The 19,236-nt window shown below is 42.4% G+C and overlaps 1 protein-coding gene and 1 long non-coding RNA gene across 2 annotated transcripts in view; one reads left to right on the top strand and one right to left on the bottom strand.

Annotated features, from left to right (window-relative positions):
• LOC150058251 (uncharacterized) overlaps window positions 1–19,236 on the bottom strand; it is an 81,735-nt gene that overhangs the window by 21,944 nt on the left and 40,555 nt on the right. The window lies entirely within an intron of this gene.
• S100a10 (S100 calcium binding protein A10) lies at window positions 4,971–17,262 on the top strand. Its single transcript, XM_090340978.1, has 3 exons — window positions 4,971–5,084; window positions 12,630–12,782; window positions 16,863–17,262. The coding sequence occupies exons 2-3, from the start codon at window positions 12,651–12,653 to the stop codon at window positions 17,022–17,024; spliced, it is 294 nt and encodes a 97-aa protein (XP_090197104.1). The 5' UTR covers window positions 4,971–5,084; window positions 12,630–12,650; the 3' UTR covers window positions 17,025–17,262.

Here is a 19,236-nt window from a genome sequence, read left to right on the forward strand (position 1 = left end):
ACCATTTTCCCTCAAGTTTTCATGAAGAAAAAAGAAATGCTTTCTATAGATTGGCAGCTTAAAACCCATGATGGGCAGGTCAGGTCTTGCAGAATTTTTGCCCCCCAACACAACACACTCGGATTCAAACAAGCCCATGCTGGTTTTCCATTCATGCCTAAATACTCAGCTCAAAGTTCAAGGTACATCACCTCCTCCTCAAAAAAAAAAAAAAAAAAGAAAAACCTGGGATATCAGATTCCTTTATGGTAGCATGCTAGAAAGGTACTAAAACAGCTACTTCAATCTATGACAGAAGCACACCCAAAATATATAACTGATTTTCTTTCTGGTTTTGTCTCTTTTGGAGCAGTCATAAAGAGGCTGGACATGCTGAGGAAAATATATTTTCCTGCCAGTCTTGGAGCTTGAACTCAGGGCCTGGGAGATGTCCTTGAATTTTTTTCCTTGATGTTAGTTTTCTATCATTTAAGCCATAGCTCCACTTCTCCACTTCCAGGTAGTTAATTGTTTATGTATTTATTTATTTGGTGCTTAACTGGAGATACCAGTTTCATAGTGTTTCCTGCTCAGACTGGTTTCAAACCACAATCCTCAAATCTCAGCCTCCACTTAGCAAGTACAAGGAAAGACATCTCCTCTCAGGACTCTTCCCCATCCAAGGATGTGAGGACTCTGCATTTCCCTAGGCAGAGCTGGGACAGTTCCTAGAACAGATGCACTCACACGTCTGTGCTCCACACTTGCTTTACCCTCCTGCCTGTCCCAGCCAATGTGCCTTTTTCTAGTGATCCTTTAAGACCCTCATAAACAAAACCAGATATCTACTACAAGGAATCTATCCCAACAAAATAAACATGGGGTTAAATATGTTTATTCAAAAGTTATTGGGGGGGGATAGACGTGTGGGCTCCCTTGGTAGAGTGCCACCCAAGAGCAAAAGCATCAGATACCAAGTTGGAGCCCTGGTCTCACAGAAAACTAAAAATAAAAAAACCTATTCTTTTCATAATTAGTTACAAGACTATTAAATTAGAAACAAAGTCTGTGTTTTTTTTAAAAAATGCAGGAACACTTTATCTGAAAATTAACAACACAAGCACTGAGGGTAGGCCAGGAGTGTGGCCTAGTGGTAGAGTGCTTGCCTTAGTACACACAATGACCAGGGTTCGATTCCTCAGTTGCCACATACATAGAAAAAGCCGGAAGTGGTGTGGTGACTCAAGTGGTAGAGCTCTAGCCTTGAGAAAGCCCAAGGACAGGACTCAGGCCCTGAATTCAAGCCCCAGGACTGGCAAAAAGGAAAAAGAAAAATAAACAGTGGTAGAGCTCTTGGCTAGCAAATTGCTGGGCTCTGAATCCAAATCCTAGTACAACCCCTACCCCACTCCAAATATGGAATATGTTGAGCAAATGAAAATGCCTCCCTATTTAGGGTATAAGAGCACAGTCACATTTCTTTTCTTTTTTTTTTCTTTTTTGTTTGGGTTTTGTTTTTCTTTTTGTTTGTGTTTTATATTTTGGGGGGGATTTTTTGCCAGTCCTAGTCTTGAGCTCTGGGTCTGAGAACTGTCCTTGGACTTTCTCAAGGCTAGAGTTCTACCACTTGAACCACAGCACCACTTCCAGCTTTTTTCTATGTACATGGTACCCAAGAATCAAACCCAGGTCTTCGTGCATGCTAGGCAAGCACTCTAATGCCCCTGGGTTTTTTTAACTGTTTTTTTTTTAATTAAAGAATTTATTAACATTGATTTTTACATCATTTAACTGTTTTTGTTTTTGTTTTTGTTTTGTCTTCTTTTTTGGTACTGGGGATCGAGCCCAGGATTTTGCACTTACTAGGCAAACACCTTGCCGCTGAGCTACATCCCAGCCCAATTTCTTTTCCTTTTTGGATTTCCAGCAAAAGCATCTTAACATTATCAAGTGAAGCTCAATGAAGGGCTGTGGAGGACACCTATGACTCTTTACTAGGGCATTGTTACTGATGGATAAAGTTTCTACAGCTATGATTCACACTAGTGTCTGGGAAGACAGTATGTGGAGCTAAGCTGCACAGGTTTCTGGTTTCTGTGTGGCACTGAGCACTACCTGATTCACATGGGGAGAAAAAAGGAAAAAAACTGCATTTGCTGGGAACACTTCGCCTCATAAATATTTAAGACAGAGTGATTTTCCTCAAACTACACTCTGCTGATATGGTCAGAATAAATGTGTAGTTACAATAAAAATAAATCAAATAAATGTGTTAGTTATACAGTCAAATTAATCCTTTTGGGGCCAGGAGTTTGGCCTAGTGGTAGAGTGCTTGCTTAGAGTACATGGAGACTGGGTTTCAATTCCTCAGTACCACATACATAGAAAAGACCAGAAGTGGTGCTGTGGTTCAAGTGGTAGAGAGCTAGCCTTGAGAAAGCCCAAGGATTGGCAGAAAAAAAAAGAAGAAAATTAATCCTCTCAAATATGCTGCCCAAAATACTAGCACTCTATTCATTAGGACTAGGCTGTAGTTAAAAAAAAAAAAAAAGCTCAAATTCTGGGGTTCTTTCTCACCCACATAACTAGTCCAATGAGGAGCTCCTGATCAGCAAATAGTTTTTCTGCATACTGTTACTCGGAGACTAGTTGTGGCTCTTCCAAATCTAAAGCTCTGGAGTCCTGCCAGATCCAAGAGAAAGAATGTAGAAATGTCACTTCTTGTTGTGTGGGCTTGCAAATAACATACTTTATTTCCAGTTTCAGTCTTGGTGTGAGAGCCACATAGTCCCAATGAGATACAGGAGGTGTTAGGAGCTGGCTAAGATGCCACTTTCCAGCAACATACCCCATGGAAGGAGAAACATTTTTAGCCAACAGTCTGTCCTCTGTGCTCCAGCCACAAACTCAAACAGTTGAGAACCACTAGATAAAAAGGTTTTCTTGCCTCATGAAGAAATAGGAAAACGCCCAATACTGCCTCAGTAGTGGAACAATTCTGCTGCTCCTACCCAGCATTTTACACACTGGAAGGTACTTCAGGTCTAGTTCTCTAGTGGAGAACTTGTACTCTCTCTCCTCGTCATTCTATTGTGGACACTGGCTCTAGCCCCTGTTCCCATTTTTCCAATACCATCTGCTTCTTACTGCATATTTCCCCTCCACCAACTGCTAAGATACCCATCTTTGCTAGGCAGCTCTGACTCAGGCCCTGACCCTTGTTCCAATCAGTTGTCACAAAGGAAGCAGAGCTAGATAGATGGTATGCATGTGATTGATGAGGCATAACTACTTCCTAGAGAGAGAAACTATCTGGGACCACTTTTCTTAAAGAGAGAATTATAGGTATGTCAGGTACTTGTGTCCATCCTGCAGGCCATGTTCACCACCATACTCTCAGCACTTAGCCCAGTGCTTTGGTAACTCATCTCCTACAGCAAGTGGGCCTCAGTGTCTTGGAGTCCTACTGGAAGATTGGAGAAGGGAAAATACATGTTGAATGAAAAAAAAAAAAAAAACCTGTTGCCTCTCTCAGAATCCCATGAAAGCTCCAAAGGGTCTTAAAAGCCCTTCTCAACATTCTTACAGTCTCCTATGACATTCACTAATCACACTCAATTTTACTTATCTTTTTCCCAATAAGATGTGGTGCTCTTTCTAGGGAAAAAGACTAATTCTTTCATTTCTGAATCTCCAGGGCCTACCACATACTAACTATTCCTCAAGGAATGTGGACTTTGTAAAGAAAGCAAATGATTAGGGGCCCTGGCATTCTCCATCTAAACCAGTTGCATCTTCTCTGGAACTGAAGAGATCCAGGATTTTTTTTTAGGGTAGAGGGGCAGCACCTCACCCAAGGCTTGGGAAGGGTACGGGAATATCTAGAAGATCTGCTGGCTGGAACAATCAGCACTGGAGTTTCAAAGATGGGGAAAAGTAAGAGCTGAAATTCAAGTTGGGTTTTGCTGGCAACAAGCCAGGGTTAGTCACTTGGTGGCGCTTGGAGGATTCCCTGATTCTGTTCATTCCTTTGGGATCACTCACCCCTCCAGACTCTGCTGCTGCTTCTTGGGGATATCTTACTCCTCCAAAGGCCCCTCGGGAACAAAGGGAAACTCCAGGACTGGGGATTGGGCTCTTTTCCACCAACAGCTGTGACTAATTTGTACTTAATCCACAATTCAAATAAATATGGTATAAGGAGGGGAGAGGGATATGATAGTCCAGATGAAACACTTTTCTCCAAATATCTTCCAGAAAGAGTTTTTAGTGCCAAGTGGAGTCATTATAGAGCAAAAAGGAGGAGGTTTAGAAACAGGTTTTAAGGACATTAACTGAAATTTAACCAAAGACCAAGTAAACTCACACACACACTAGGAGAGGTAAATCTGTCTTCCTACAAGAGGTTTGAAAGTTCCAGGAGCTGACATGCCAAACAACACCCTCTTTCCCTGCCGGAAAGCAAGGCAAGGTTCAGACTCCTTTCTCCACAAGATGTATGCCCAGCCCAGGAGCGGGTGCTGGCGACCTCAGCACCCACCTCGGAGGGCCTGAGCTTAGAGCAACCCAGTCTGCATGCCTTGGAGGTGGCTAGGCTTCCACCTGCTGCTCCGGGTCTTGTCAACTAGACATTAGGTTACTGAAGAACCAGTTGCCTCTGGCCTGCGTGCTCCACCCGCAGCACTCCTGGATTCTTTTGAGTCCCACACTCAACCACTTAGTAAAAGCAAACCCGAGAGGAAGGGCAGGACCCTGGGTGGGGACATCCCGGAGTAAGAGCTTTCACACTCTGAAAGTTTACACGAAGGCTCTCCTTAGGGGTGGGTGGGGCGGGAGAGGATCGTCCTGGGAGCCTCAGAGCCAAGAGAAGGGTGTGGGTGGGGTGTGTGTGCATGTGTGTGTGTGACTGGGGGAGGGGGGCAGGAAGGGGTGGAGGAGGAGGAGGAGGGGAAAGCCGCAGTCCGGGCAGCCAGCCCAGGCTCCTCCTGCCCTGCAGCCCCAAGCCTCCGCCCTCTCCCCACCCGACCCACGTACAAAGGCGCCCAGCCGCTGAGCTCCCCTCACCTCTGGTGTCCCAGCTCGCCCAGCATCTGCCGCGCCCCCAGGTGAGTTCTGCCCGGCTCTGAGTCCAGCCCCCCCGCCCAGTCCCCAGCCCCGGAACCCACCCTGAAGGAAGCCCACACCCCGCTGCGATGTCCCCGCGGGGCTGGGTTTAGCAAGGCACCCCAGTCCAGCGCGGACGGGAAGGGCCGGGCTCGGATCCTTGACTAGGAATCCTCGGACGGGTTCCGCTGGACCCCCGATCTCCCTTTCTGCGCAGTTCTGTACTCCCGCCCGTCCTACTAGGCTCTGGTTCACTAGCTAAGCGAAACCCACTTCCCGCCCCTCCCCAGGCCAGCAGGCTTCGCCTGGGTTTCAGGTCGTTCCCAGCCGGCCCGACAGCCCGGGTGGGCTCCACTTGGGCTGCGGAGGGCGCTAGGGTGTCCAGAGGGTTCTCGTTCACGAGGACCACTAGGTTCCGAGCCCCTGCCCGCTGCAGGTCGGCTTCCTGTTTTGTTGGTCCGCTAGTCCGGAAGGTTTTTACTACTGAGGCAGACTTTAATTTGTTGTTATAAAGCAGTGCTGGGGGAGTGGGAGAAGGAGGTATGTGAAGTGATTTCCCTACTGTAAGAGATTTCCTTCTTGCTTAAATAAAGGGAACCAGATAGAGTTGGGGAAGCAGAGGTTTGGTGAAGGACGGGGAAGGCTGGGATGGGGAAGGATCTTCCAGTGCCAGATCAAATTGGCCTCATGCACTGAGAGAGATTTCCTTGGTGCCTGGTTCACAGTCTGAGCTTGGGCCAAAGGTGCTCTCTATGACCCTGGATCTTACACGGTCCAGTCTTAGGCTCTGCTAACTGAAGCCAGGAGCCCTATCACGCTGGGGGAGAGCGGTGATGAAAGCAGAACAACTAAGGCCAGCAAAGCAGAGCTAGTAACCTGGTTCTGGAACATAATAAATCCACCTCCCGTTGGACCCCCTGTATTCCTCTCCATACCCTTCCTTCACCGGAGGAGCAGGAAGCATTCTCCAGGGTGAGGTTAACACAAAAGGCTCTAGGATTCTCCTAGTGATGTGAGGCCTGTGACTCAGCTGGAAGACCATGTGGGGTGTGGTCCTGTTGGTTGCTGATGTACTGCAGATGGTTTGGACCCAGCAGTCACTGAAGGAAAAGAGGAACTGTGCCATCTTAGAAGGCATTTTCCAAGAGGAAGTGAGTCACTAGGACTAGCCACCAACCTGAAGGAGAGGTTTCTTGTCTGAGCTGCCAGTGAGAATAATTAGATTGGCAGGGCCTCAGCTAGACCGTTGCTCACTTATCGCCAGGTCTTATGTGTCTCATTGCACCTAGCTTCAGCTTTACTGGGGCTGTAGTTTTTCCCATTACAAGGTTTACACCTCATAATGCACAGGTCCTCTCCCTGCTTTCTGCTCTATTCAACTCCAAAACTTGACTTACAGCCTCCAGGAGTGAATTTTTATATTCTGCACTTTAGATGAGGCCAGGCTCATGGAAACAGGCTCAGTGATCTTTGCCTCCCATGTGTTTCAGCAAATTGCAAAAGATAAAGATAATAGCAGAGGTTGTGGCAGGAATGAGTTCATATAACTTGCTTGAGATTTCCTCATCATTCCTGCCCCCACAGATTCCTAGGCAGTTTCTATTTAATCATTCCAAGTGGCATGAGTCCTTGACAGCAAGAAGATAGTTTCTTCATGGTGATCCTTGATCCGGTGTTTTGGAGTTTTGTTTCCTAGGTATATTGAGCATAGAATGATTTGGGGGCTCACCTTGGTTTCAGAGTGATGCCTGCTTTTCCTGGAAACATTAGATGGGGCCCTGTCCTATGTCTGGCATCTGGCCAGACCCTAAGCAGCCATCCCAGTGTGATCAGATCCTGTGCTGGGTGGAACTAAGTCTGGGTATCTCCTGCTTTCCATTGACAGCTTAAAATAAAAAAGTGACTTTTTGAGCATTACCCTCTTGGAATGCCATTGGACACAGTCCAGTCTTTTAAAGCATAAGGCAGAGGGAAAACAATGGAATTCTTTCAGGGTTACAAATTATAAATTAGTGATCAGAGTGCTGGGAAAGCTGAACAAGATTTTAGGATAGTTCTTAAGCTTCTCATTTTCCCAGGACTCACTTCAAAAGCAAAACGATTATAGCTTAGTGGTAAAGCACATACTAACATGTATGGGGCCCTAGACCAAATCCCCAGCACTATGACCAAACAAAAAGGCAAAGAGAGAGAATTCACTTATTTTTGACAGTCGTCAGGACTTTTAGCTTTTCAATAAGTAATACATTCATTCAACCAAAAGATTTAATAGCAGTTGCTGATTTAATAGCTTTGGTGGAATTAGGCCTAACAATTCTTCAGGGGAAAAAAATAATGTATTCTGTTGAGTTAGAGGAGCTTTCTGAGTTCCTTTTTTCCCTTGAGATGCACTGGAAACTTTCTTGTGCTAATCTTTCTTTAGAGGGCAAATTTTGTTTGGTAAAAGAAAGTCTAGATCCCAATCTATTATCTTAACTCTTCTCTTTTAAATTATTTTTTTCTGAATTCCCTTTAGGGATTATTCATGAATATCTTCTGGGTTAAATTTGCAAAAGAAAAAAATTATTTTTCAAAATTCCTGAAACAAAAGGGAAAAAAAACTTCAAACATTTTGTTTTCAGACTTTTTGTTTGTTTGGTGTCTTTGTTGTTGTTGTTTGTTTGTTTATTGTTTTGTTAGTACTGGGGCTTGAACTCAGCCTGGACTGGATGCTGTCCCTTGGTTCTTTGTCCTCAAAGCTAGTACTCTATCAATTGAGCCAAAGCACCACTTCTGTTTTTTCTGTGATTGGAGAGAAGAGTCTCATAGACTTTCCTGCTTGGGCTGGCTTCAAACTGTGATCCTCAGATCTCACCTTCCTGAGTACCTAGGATTACAAGCATGAGCCACAAACGTAACTAGCCTCAAACATCTTTTGAATCAGCATGCTTATTTTTATTGCATCCTGACAATTATTTCTATATAGCTGTAAGAAAACTAAGGTATAGATATGATACAAAGTAACAAAGTAAATCCAAACTGTTGTCCCTTAGAAGTGTCTTCTTGTAAATTATGGCCTGGATCCCCACACAGGCCCAGAGCTAACAGTTGAGACTGCTTAGAAATAAACACTTTCCTAAGGGGGACTTCAGCTTCCCTGCCAAAGGCAATCAAGATGACATTATTGTCAATTTCATTCTTCCTGTTCCATAAAGGAGGCTCTATGAAACAAAAATAACAAGAGTTGAAGATAGACTTAAATTGTATTCCATTAGCTGGTGAACTTTTCAAAGGCAAGCACCATAGAATGAGGGAATCCCTTGTGCCTAAAATAAAAATTCTTTAGCTGGGACACACAAAGTAGGAGAACCAAAAATGGTTTCCTAACACAAAAAGAATTTATAGAGTATAGAACTGTTTTCTTAAAACAAAAACAGGTGAAAGGGTATCAATGTATGTGAATTAATGCACCTTCTATCTGGCAAATATCATGTAACCCTTTTACTAATTACAATAAAAAAATTAAAATTAAAATTAAAATTAAAAAAAACAAAAAACAAAAACAGGGACCTGGAGTTTGGCCTAGTGGTAGAGTACTTGCCTGGATTCTTTGATACCACATATGTAGAAAAAAAAAAGCCAGAAGTGGTGCTGTGGCTCAGGTGGTAGAGCTCTAGCCTTGAAAAAACTCAAGGACAGTGCTCAGGCCCTTGCGCTCAAGCCCAGGACTGGCAGATAGATAGATTAAAAAAAAACTTCACAGAGCAACTAGACTTCTGGGCCTTCAGTACTAAAGGCCCATTGCACAGGAAAACAAGTAAAAAGCATGCACAACCATCACAATAAAATGATTCAATGGCAGATGAGTGGGCAGAAAGTCCACATAAGTGAGCAGCCTCACATCCTGTGGAGTCAGCAGAGAAACTACAGAGGTAGAGGAGAAGGAATGGGAGGTGGGATGAACACAAACATGAGAAATCTGCAGCAGAGAAAAGCAGTCAATCTGACCAGACCTGTTTAGCAGGACAAATTTTTTTTACTCCTTTGAGTCCGAACTATGCTCTCCTGTTCATTCTTTAGGAAACCCTGTTGGGGCCCCTTCCTGTCCTTTCTGCTGAGCTCTGAGCTACAAAATTTTTCAGCCTCCATTGGATAATCACATTAGCTGCTGCCAAGGCAACAGTTTGACTCATTCACTGACTCAGTTATTTAGTGTGTATTTATTTCTGGATAAAGGCAGAACCATTCACTCATGGTTCTTGATCAAGAGGAGCTCAAGAGTGGTGACAATTAAAAGCCATTTGAGTGTTCCTGGTACAAGAGTAGGTTGTCCAAGCACTGAAAAGACATCATGGCCTCCCAGACCCAGTTCCAAGGTCTTCTACCAAAGTGTATCCTATGAGGAAGCAGGAGACACACCCCTGCTGGAATGTGGCTTGTGGGGCCATAGGTGGGGTGAAATGCCAGTTTCAAGTTTGTGAAGAACTTTGGCTTTAGTAACCAACAGTCAGAGCTGCTGTCAGCCTGCTTGTTAAGCCCCACCCAAGGAACTGAGAAAGGAACTGTCTACCCAGCAGACACCCCCTCCTCCTCAAGCCCCGAAAGAGACTCATGATTCATGCAGCCAAGAGAATAGTTAAATCACGTTTCCCCCTTTTCATTCTTTAAAATCAGTGTGAGGCAAAACACCGTTCTTTGCTTGTAGCCCTGGTCAATGTCATCTAGAGCACTGGTTGTGGGTCAGACCCCAATCAAACCCTTTGGTCTCCTCTGGCTTTCAAAGCTACTTTCACTTGTGCTTGGTCCCTTCTCTGTGTCTCCCTCGGCTAAACCTGACTGGCCAGGGAGCTGTTGTTTGTCATCTGTTTACTGAATACAGCAGCTGGGAGGAGGGAGCCAGGGAGGACCTCTAGCAGGAAAAGGGCTTTGTGGAAGAAAACCCCATCACTGCATAGCCAGTGTGAGCAGGGATGGGCTGAGAGTGGGGTGACCTCAGACCTCAGCGCCCTGCTTCAAAGCAGACTGAAAAAGAAATTGGAGCAACACCAGATTTCCTCAGCCTATAACTCACAGGTCTTAGTAATTCCTGAATTCACTTATTTCCTATTTAGGGGATCCTTATCACACTGTGGTCCCTTTCTTCCTTGGCTTTACAGTAAAACCTCCACACTCTGTTCCATCCTGTAACAAAAGAAACTAGGTATCCCAGGTCTAACATCCGGGAATTGTGGGGCATGCTGGAGAAATGTTCTGTGGCTCTGAGCTTGGAAACAGGTTTTTTTGTTTTTGTTTCTGGGGTGTGTGTGTGTGTGTGTGTGTGTGTGTGTGTGTGTGTGTGCTGATCCTGGGGCTTGAATTCAGGGTTTGGGCACTGTCTCTGAGCTCAAGACTAGTACTCTACCCCTTGAGCCATAGCTTCACTCTTGGCTTTTTGGTGGCTAATTGGAAATAAGTCTCACAGTCTTTCCTGCCTAGCTTCAAACTGTGTCCTCAGATCTCAGCCTCTTGAACAGTTAGGATTACAGACATAAGCCACCAGTGCCAGGCTGGAAACGGATTTTTTAAATCTCTGTGGTGTCTGGATCCTTTCCTGAGTTATTTAAGTACTTAGGTAGGATCCTACGTCCTCCTATAGGTGACTTGCTCCTAGGCTTTCAGATCTGCTATACAAGGCCAGCTCCCTTTAAGCCCATTGCCATGGAAAACACATGTGCAGTGGGGGATGGTTCTCCCTTGTGGAGGAAGAGAGAAAATGGGGTGTGGTTTCCCTGGAATTCATCTCACACTGAACCTTGAAACATGAATTTTCTGCTGTTTCCAAGACAAACTGCTTTACAGATGAATCATGCTAGATTCTGGTTCTGTAAAGTAATCTTCTTTGGCATGAAAGTTCTAGTACTTTTCTGGAGATTAAGAGGTATAAGTTATTATTCTTAAATAGAATTGTTCAACCCTGGTATTTATCACTCCATTGTTCCCCTTGAAAAAGATAGCAACTAAAGATCTATGTTGAACGGGCATCTGTCAGCAACAGGAACCAGAACCAAGCATGTCCCAAGACCTAGTTAGTATTCTTCAGCAGAATTGTCAAGCCTCTCCTTCCACCTATTCTCATAGCTCTGTGTGTATGTGTATGTGTGTGTATGTGTGAATAAAATGATATATTAGAAACTTTGACCAAGTTCACTGTTTCCTACACAGCAGTGATTTTTAGATAATGTTCCTCAAAGCTTCTCTGTTCTCACCAAAACATGTCTTCCAATTAACGCAAAATCCACTGAACTCCAGGCACTAGGTCTTGATGAGCCATAAAGCCTCCAATTCATTGTACCTGAATACAGTGATCCCACATGTTTTCTTTCTCATAAATTCTCCTTGACAAAAATTCTTGATCTGTCACTATATCTGGGACTCTGAGAGCAGCTTTTTTTTATCTAGTGCTGCCAAAAATGTGTCAGACCCCGAAGTAACTTCAGATATGCTCTAACTTCTAGACAATAAACATTAGGACACATGAACTGAGGCAGAGCAACTGCATTTTACAACTAGGATGAAAATGTTTTAATGCAATAGATACAAGTTCAATGCTTTGGCTTCAGTAAAGAGTATCCAACAGACAAATTCATCTTTAAGCAACTTTCTAAAAACTTGTATTAGACTGAACCAGCTATCAAGTTAAGCATAAAAGGTTAAAATTTTTATATTAGCCAAGCTTGATTGTGTGAATTGTTAAGCCATATTTTAAAAGTTTCATTGGTCAGTGCCAAGAGAAATGAAAATAAATAAATAAATAAATAAATAAATAAATAAATAAATAAGTGTTCTTTCAATAGGTACATTGTCAGTTTAAAAGAAGGTTATTGGGCCTGGGAGTTTGGCCTAGTGGTAGAGTGCTTGCCTAGCATGCACAAAGACCCGAGTTCAATTCCTTGGTACCACATACATAGAAAAGCCGGAAATGGTGCTATGGCTCAAATGGCAGAGTGCAGCCTTGAGGAACAAGCCCAGGGACAGTGCTCAGGCCCTGAGTTCAAGACCCAGGACTGGCAAAAAAAAAAGAATTAGTCTTGCTTTTCCAAATGATTACTTTTTATTCTTTATTAGATGATTTACAAAAAATTAGCTGGCAACAAGATGAACCTCTCAGTAAAGCTCCAATACCTGAGATGCCTATTTCATAAGCAAGAGACCTCCAAAACAGAGATCACTTTGTCCTTAGATTCATTGAATTTTACAGCTAGAAAGGAGAGAATGGGTAATATACTCACCCTTCTTTCAATTATTCTTAAAAGACTGACACTACATGTGGCTTAAAAGTTGCCAGGCACCAGTGGCTCATGCATGCAATCCTAACTACTCTGGAAGCTGAGATCTAAGGTTCAAAGTCCACCCAGACAGGAAAGTCTATTATACTCTTATCTCCAATTCAGCACCAAAAAAAAAAAAAAAAACCAAAAAACTGAAAGTAGAGCTGAGGCTCAAATGGTATAGGACGAGCCTTGAGCAAAAACCTCAGGGACAAGGGAAAAAAAAGTTTACGTAACTCAGTTCTTCTTATCCTTTAACAGATTTCAACAGACTTCACCAAAATGCCATCTCAAATGGAACACGCCATGGAAACCATCATGTTTACATTTCACAAGTATGCAGGGGATAAAGGCTACTTGGTAAAGGAAGATCTGAGGGTACTCATGGATAAGGAGTTCCCTGGATTTTTGGAAGTAAGTACTACAACTCTCAGAAAAAAAAAAAGACATAAAAATTAGTACTTTCAGCCTAGAGTTTGGCCTAGTGGTAGAGTACTTGCCTAGCACGCACAAAGACCTGGGTACGATTCCTTGGTATCACATACATAGAAAAAATTGAAGTGGCTCTGTGGTTTAAGTGGTAGAGCTCTAGCCTTGAGAAAGCCTAAGAACACTACTCAGGCACTGAGCTCAAGCCCAGGACTGGCAAAATTAATTAATTAATTAATTAATTAATAAGTCAATAAAAATTAATACTTTCATCCAGGTACTGGTGGCTCATACCTATAATCCTAACTATTTGAGAGGCTGAGCTCTAAAGATCACAGTCTGAACCCAGCCCAGGAATGAAAGTTTGTGAGACTTCTATCTCTAATTAAGCACCAAAAAGCCAGAAGTACAGGAGTGGCTTAAGTGGTAGAGCTAGCCCTCAGCTCAAAAGCTAAAGAACAGTACCCAGGCCCTGTGTTCAAGCCTTAGTACTGGTGTGCACATGTGCATGTGTGCGTAAACACACACACACACACACACACACACACACACACACACAATTAAAACTTGGAGGTTCACATCTATAATCCTAGATACTATGGAGGCTGAGATCTGAGAATTATAGTTCAAAGTCAGACTAGGCATAAAAGACCAACCTTGAGATTCTTATTTCCAATTAACCAGAAAAAAATCTGGAAGTAAAACTGTAACTCAAATAGAGCACCAAAGTTGAGTGGAAAAGCCAAATGAGAGCACAAGGCCCTGAGTACCAATACACACACACACACACACACACACACACACACACACACACACACCTGTACTTTCTTCCTTTGTTCTTTTATCTTTTCCCTATGAAGATCACTACTAGAAAGGTATTTGGTCCATTTATTAAACAGTACTAGGTACCTACTATGTATAAGGTATCATATGGGAAACACCGAAGAAAAGCTCAAGGAATTTACACTATGCAGGTAAAGTAAGACTACATGCAAATAACCACTACATGAAGTATTAGAAAATTCTACCCTGAATTGTCTGCATCCACTGGGGCAACATTGGAAAGAAGGCTTTTCCAGAGGAAACACTCAGCCAGGGAATGGCCAGGCAAATACTCTACCACTTCCCGCCCCTTTTTGCTTTAGTTATTTATTCTTTTAGATAGTCTCACATTTTTGCTCAGAGCTGGCCTCTGGTTATGATCCTCCTATCTATGCCTAATGCATACTAAGGATGACATATGTAACATTATACCCAGTTTGAAGGTTGAGATGATGGTTTCACTTTTTCCTCAGATTAACCTAGAACCTTGATCTTTCCGATTTCTACCTCCCAAGCTAGAATTATAGGTATGAGCCACTGTGCTTGGCCCCTCAAATTCTTTCCCCCATTTCTAGTACATAAAAGAATGGTGTCAATCATCTTCTGAATAAGCTCTGAATGAATCCAGAAATAACTGCTTTTCACACTGAAGATACTACTGGGCACAGGAGCATAGACTGATTTATGCCTCACCTTGACAGATTAAGCAATACCCAAAGATAACAAATTTTAAGTCAGTCCATATATATTACACAAGACATTAAGTGATGAGAAACACTAACTTTGAAGGCCATCAAAAGGAGGTTGTTAAATTTCATGGTCAAGCAAGGCAGAACACTGTAGATTAAAATCCATGCCCATCTCCCATTGCTCCATGCTATAACTGCAGTCATCTGAAAGGATATGGGTGATGTATTAACTCCTGAAGGCTGAAAGGAAGCCATGGTAAAAGCATGAATCCTGCCTCTTGTCATCTGCCTGGTAAAACAGCACTTTGGTCAGATCCCTGACTCCTACACTCAGTAAACACAGTGCTTTACAGAGCTCTACTTGTGTATATATATATATATATACATATATATGTCAGTTAAATAGCCTAACTCCTCTCTTCAAACTACAATCCTACCACTATGCTATCTCAGAATGAGCTGAAATAGCTGCCTGCTGTTATAGAACCCTAGACCAAGAGTCTAAAGATGTGGCTTTAGTCTAACACTAAAGGTTTGCTTCAGCTCTGTGACCTAGTTTCCTCTGTAAAATGAGAGAGTGACATGATTATCTGCAAGATCTCTCTTATTTTTTATGACCCTTCTCTGAAAGCATAAAATATAATAACAAAATGTGCTCATTGACAAAAGTGTTTTCAGCATTAATCACATGTTAACTGTGCTATGGCATAAGTTAGAGGCAGAGTAAACATCACAAAGTCATAGACCCTTCCTCCAGGCTTTGTGGCATGAGAAACATAAAGGGAGTATGTAATATAGAGTGCTAGACATGTCAGGATAATTCATTCCAGGAACCAGGTCATAATTCCAGACACACCCACACCCATACTCACTTCATTAACAGAGCATTTTGTTTCTAAAGTAGACCCCTTAGTCTTCCAAATTTCACTCATTCTGACCACAGCCAGGAAGCTGAGGGCAAGTCCAGAATTAGCTACAAGTTTTAGAGCAGGTTTTAGTGGATTGCTTAGGATAGAAGATTTCGTTCCTCATAAAGAAAATGGAACTGCTTTACCTTAAGGGATTCCTGAATGCAATTTATAACATTTAGCACACTTGAAACTCAGTTCCTAAGTCATGTACATATAGTCAGTGGAATTCATAAATATTTTATTTAGGCCTCTTGATAGCCTCCAGTGGGTTAGAGGTTATTTCTTCTCTGGTTGACAGCATGATCTACAGAAGTACACTTCTAACCAGCATCCTTGTGAAAAAAGAGTGATCCAGCCAATTGTTGTAGAAACAAGATAAAGTGATCTTGCCTGACCATCCTTGCTCCACACATTCATGCAAGGCATTAGGGAGCTCATGATTCCACTGTGTATATTCCTTTTGATTCTTGTCTAATATAAAGCATCTAGTGGCAATTATGAAAAGGCATAGATTTACCAACTCAAAATGGAAGTAGAGCTGGGGTGTGGATCAGTGGTAGGACACTTGCCTAAAATATGCTAGGCTCTGGGTTTAATCCTTCAGTGCCCACAAACAAAAAGTGGGGGAGGGAATTCTAGGGACAACATTCAATCCAATTCCTTCATTCATAGTAAATACATGAAGACACATTATTAGCTATGTTACTTACTCAAGGTCACATGGCCTTATGATATGCTAGCCAGGCCTCAGCCATGCCAAAGAGAAAAAAGCCATCTTTCTATCTTTATCATTAACTCCTCAAAATAAATAGGACAAAGATCTAAAAGATCTAAAAGTTTCCTTTTAAGATGGGCACCAGTGGCTCACCCCGATAATCCTAGATACTCAGAAGGCTAAGATCTGAGGATCACAGTTCAAAGCCAGCCCAAGCAGGAAAGTCCATGAGACTCTAATCTCCAGTAAACTACTCAGAAAAAGCTGGAACTGGCACTGTGGCTCAAGTGGTAGAGTTCTAGCCTTGAGCAGAGAGAGACTCAAGGACAGAGCCCAGGTCCTGAGTTCAAGCCCTAGGACTAACAAAAAAAAGTTTCCTTTTACAGGACTGATCCATGCTATATATGGGCTGGGAATGTGGCTTAATGGTAGAGTGCCTAGTATTCATGAAGCCCTAGGTTCAATTTCTCAGTACCACATAAACAAAAAAGTAGGATGTAATGCTATGGCTCAAAAGCGCTATCCTTGAGCACAGAGAGGCTCATGAACAGTGCCCAGGCCCAAGTTCAAGCCCCAGGACTGGCAATCATGCAAACACACACACACACACACACACACATACACACACACCACACACACACACACACACACACACACACACACACACACACACACACACAGAAATAAAAATATAAGTTTGAACAGAAAATAGTAAGTGTAGAGTCATTCTTAGGCAAAATCTAAATATGAAATTACTGAAATGCATTTAGATGATACCCACAAAGGTCACTTATGATCAAAGATAAGAGCTCAGATAATTGTGAGATTATGTGCATGGTTGACTATACAGTACAAACCAGATAAAGTTCATAGTTGCAACCCCTGACTGGTATTTTCTAACCTTTGTTCTTTGTTGTTGTTGTTTTAGAACCAAAGAGATCCTCTGGCTGTGGACAAAATAATGAAGGACCTGGATCAGTGTCGAGATGGCAAAGTGGGCTTCCAGAGCTTCTTCTCACTAATTGCAGGCCTCACCATTGCATGCAATGACTACTTTGTAGTACACATGAAGCAGAAGGGAAAGAAGTAGATAGGATCCAGCAATTATTTCTGTCTACTGCCTAAGAGTTCCCCTGAAGGGTCATTTGAGGGATCCACCACAAAAGATTTTATCACAGATGATGACCCTTAGAAAAAGCGCAAATAGCATCCAACTCCCATTTGACAAGCAAAGAAAGGAAAAATTAATTAAATTCCAAATAAGCTTTTCATTTTTATATTGTTTGCATCCTCTTGTCCCTGATAATAAAGTCTTTTTTTATTCCAAATTTGAGATAACAGGTTTGTGGCCTCTTCCAAAATACATACTCATATGTCTCTAGAGCATGATAAGTCAGTGTGCCAGTACATATTAGAGTTCTATGCATTGAACAAACAAAATGGAAAAATGCTTTCCTTTTTAGGCTTAGGGTCTAACTTTTCTAATTGCTCTGCTCTTATAACTATGTTTATGTGAAGAACCCAAATTACTATTCTAGAGGATAGTAGAGAGCTTCAGGAGTAACAGAAATGACACATCAACTCATCTTCACACTGGGTGTGTATGACTGGAAAAATTCCGAAGCAATGTGTTATTCCCAGCAGATTTCCCTAGAGCTTGGCATTCAGAAAGGTGTCCATTGCCAGGGACTCATCACTATTTGGGGTGGGTATATGTCATCTATGTCATCTATGTATATTGAGGGGCAATGGTGTGATACTGCCCTTAATCTTGCTTAGAGCATTTCCTGGGGAGCTCAAAGTATTGATTATTGAAAGTAAAATAAAAGTGATATTATGGTTTGAAATCCCTTGTGGGTCTGTGCCAATGAAAACACAGAGCTTCCATAATCTGACCTGCTGAAACAGCCGTTTAAGCTTTGGGACTGCAGCCTAATGGCTCCCAAAGGGCAAAGCTGCAATTATGCCAAGAGCCAACAAGAGGAACTGCCTGGAAAATTCCACTCATTCTGCTAGAAGGCTCAGTTGTAAAAGCAAATCCTGCCCTGCTCTACACCCAGTTGAGAAGGAAGAACAGACAGAAGTAGAAAAAATCAACTTCAAACACGCTGAAGAACTGACTCTGAAAAAAAAGGCTCATTTTCTCTTGGACCCATGCCTTGTTCAAGTCTCCTGAACATCTGTGATTTACTACTTTTCAACCCACCTCTCTAAAAGACCTCAGAGGCAAATTTGTAAGCCTATTCTCAACCTGACCAATTTGAAGGTGACTAGTCAATACTTCCTCTGGCTCCTAACTCAAGAGAGAGTCTCATGAATAGAAAAATTCATTCTTTGGCAAATAGTAACAAAGCCTACTATGTGAATGACATAAAGCAATGTTCTGTGGCAGGTAGAACAGAGCACGTAGCCAGCTACAGGACCTGCTCAAGGAGATTGCAATCTATATTGAAAGACAGTACATAAAGCACACAAAAAGTGAAATGATGCTACTGAGTTCTTTGGCAAAAGTAACATATAATGGGCATCCCGTTTGCAGTTGATAGAATGTCATAATATGTGACCTTAAGGGGAGGCATATATACCAAAATCCTTTAATATGATTTCTTTTTTGAGTAGAGGAGAAAGGATAAGTGTTCCTAGGACTGGGGTTTGAGCTCAAAGCTTTGTGTTTGCTACAGCCATTCTATCTTTTCAGCCTCAGCTCTTTTCTGCTTTAGTTATTTTTCAAGTAAGATATTATGATTTTAGCAGGGCATGGTGGCTCATCACTGTAATCCTAGCTACTCAGAAGACTGAGATCTGAAGCTCAAAGTTCAAAGCCAGCCTGTGCACAAAAGGACCTAAGACTCTTATCTTCAATTAACATCTAGAAAACCAGAAGTGGGGTTTGGCTCAAGGGTAGGGTAGTAGCCTTGAGCTAGAGAGCTCAGGAACAGAGCCCAGGCCTAGTTCAAGCCCTATGACCCACCAAAAAAAAAATAATAATAATGATTTTGCAGGGATGGCCTAGAATTTGATTCTCTTATTTACAACCCCCACATACTTGGGATGAAAGGCATAGACAACCATGCCAAGCATATTGCTCAAAATGTGTCTTACTAATTTCCCATCTGGCAAGCCTAGAACTGAGACCTCCTGAGTAGCTGAGGCATAAACTACTTTTCCCAGTTTAATGTGTTTTCTTTGATCTATTATTTCTGATCCCAGGAATTACCTTAATAAAATAATCAAGGGGTTGGAGGTATGGCTCATAGCAGAATATTAGCTAGCCAATAAGCTAAAGAGTAAAGTATTGAGTT

Source organism: Megascapheus bottae, chromosome 10 (assembly GCF_031878675.1).
Source record: "Megascapheus bottae isolate mThoBot1 chromosome 10, mThoBot2.hap1, whole genome shotgun sequence".
NCBI lineage: Eukaryota > Metazoa > Chordata > Mammalia > Rodentia > Geomyidae > Megascapheus > Megascapheus bottae.

Excerpts from the sequence above, each read along its gene's own strand:
- S100a10 (XM_090340978.1), top strand. The coding sequence starts at position 12,651 with ATGCCATCTCAAATGGAACACGCCATGGAAACCATCATGTTTACATTT. Across the intron at positions 12,783-16,862 it reads AGTTCCCTGGATTTTTGGAA|AACCAAAGAGATCCTCTGGC; the intron begins GTAAGTACTACA and ends TTGTTGTTTTAG.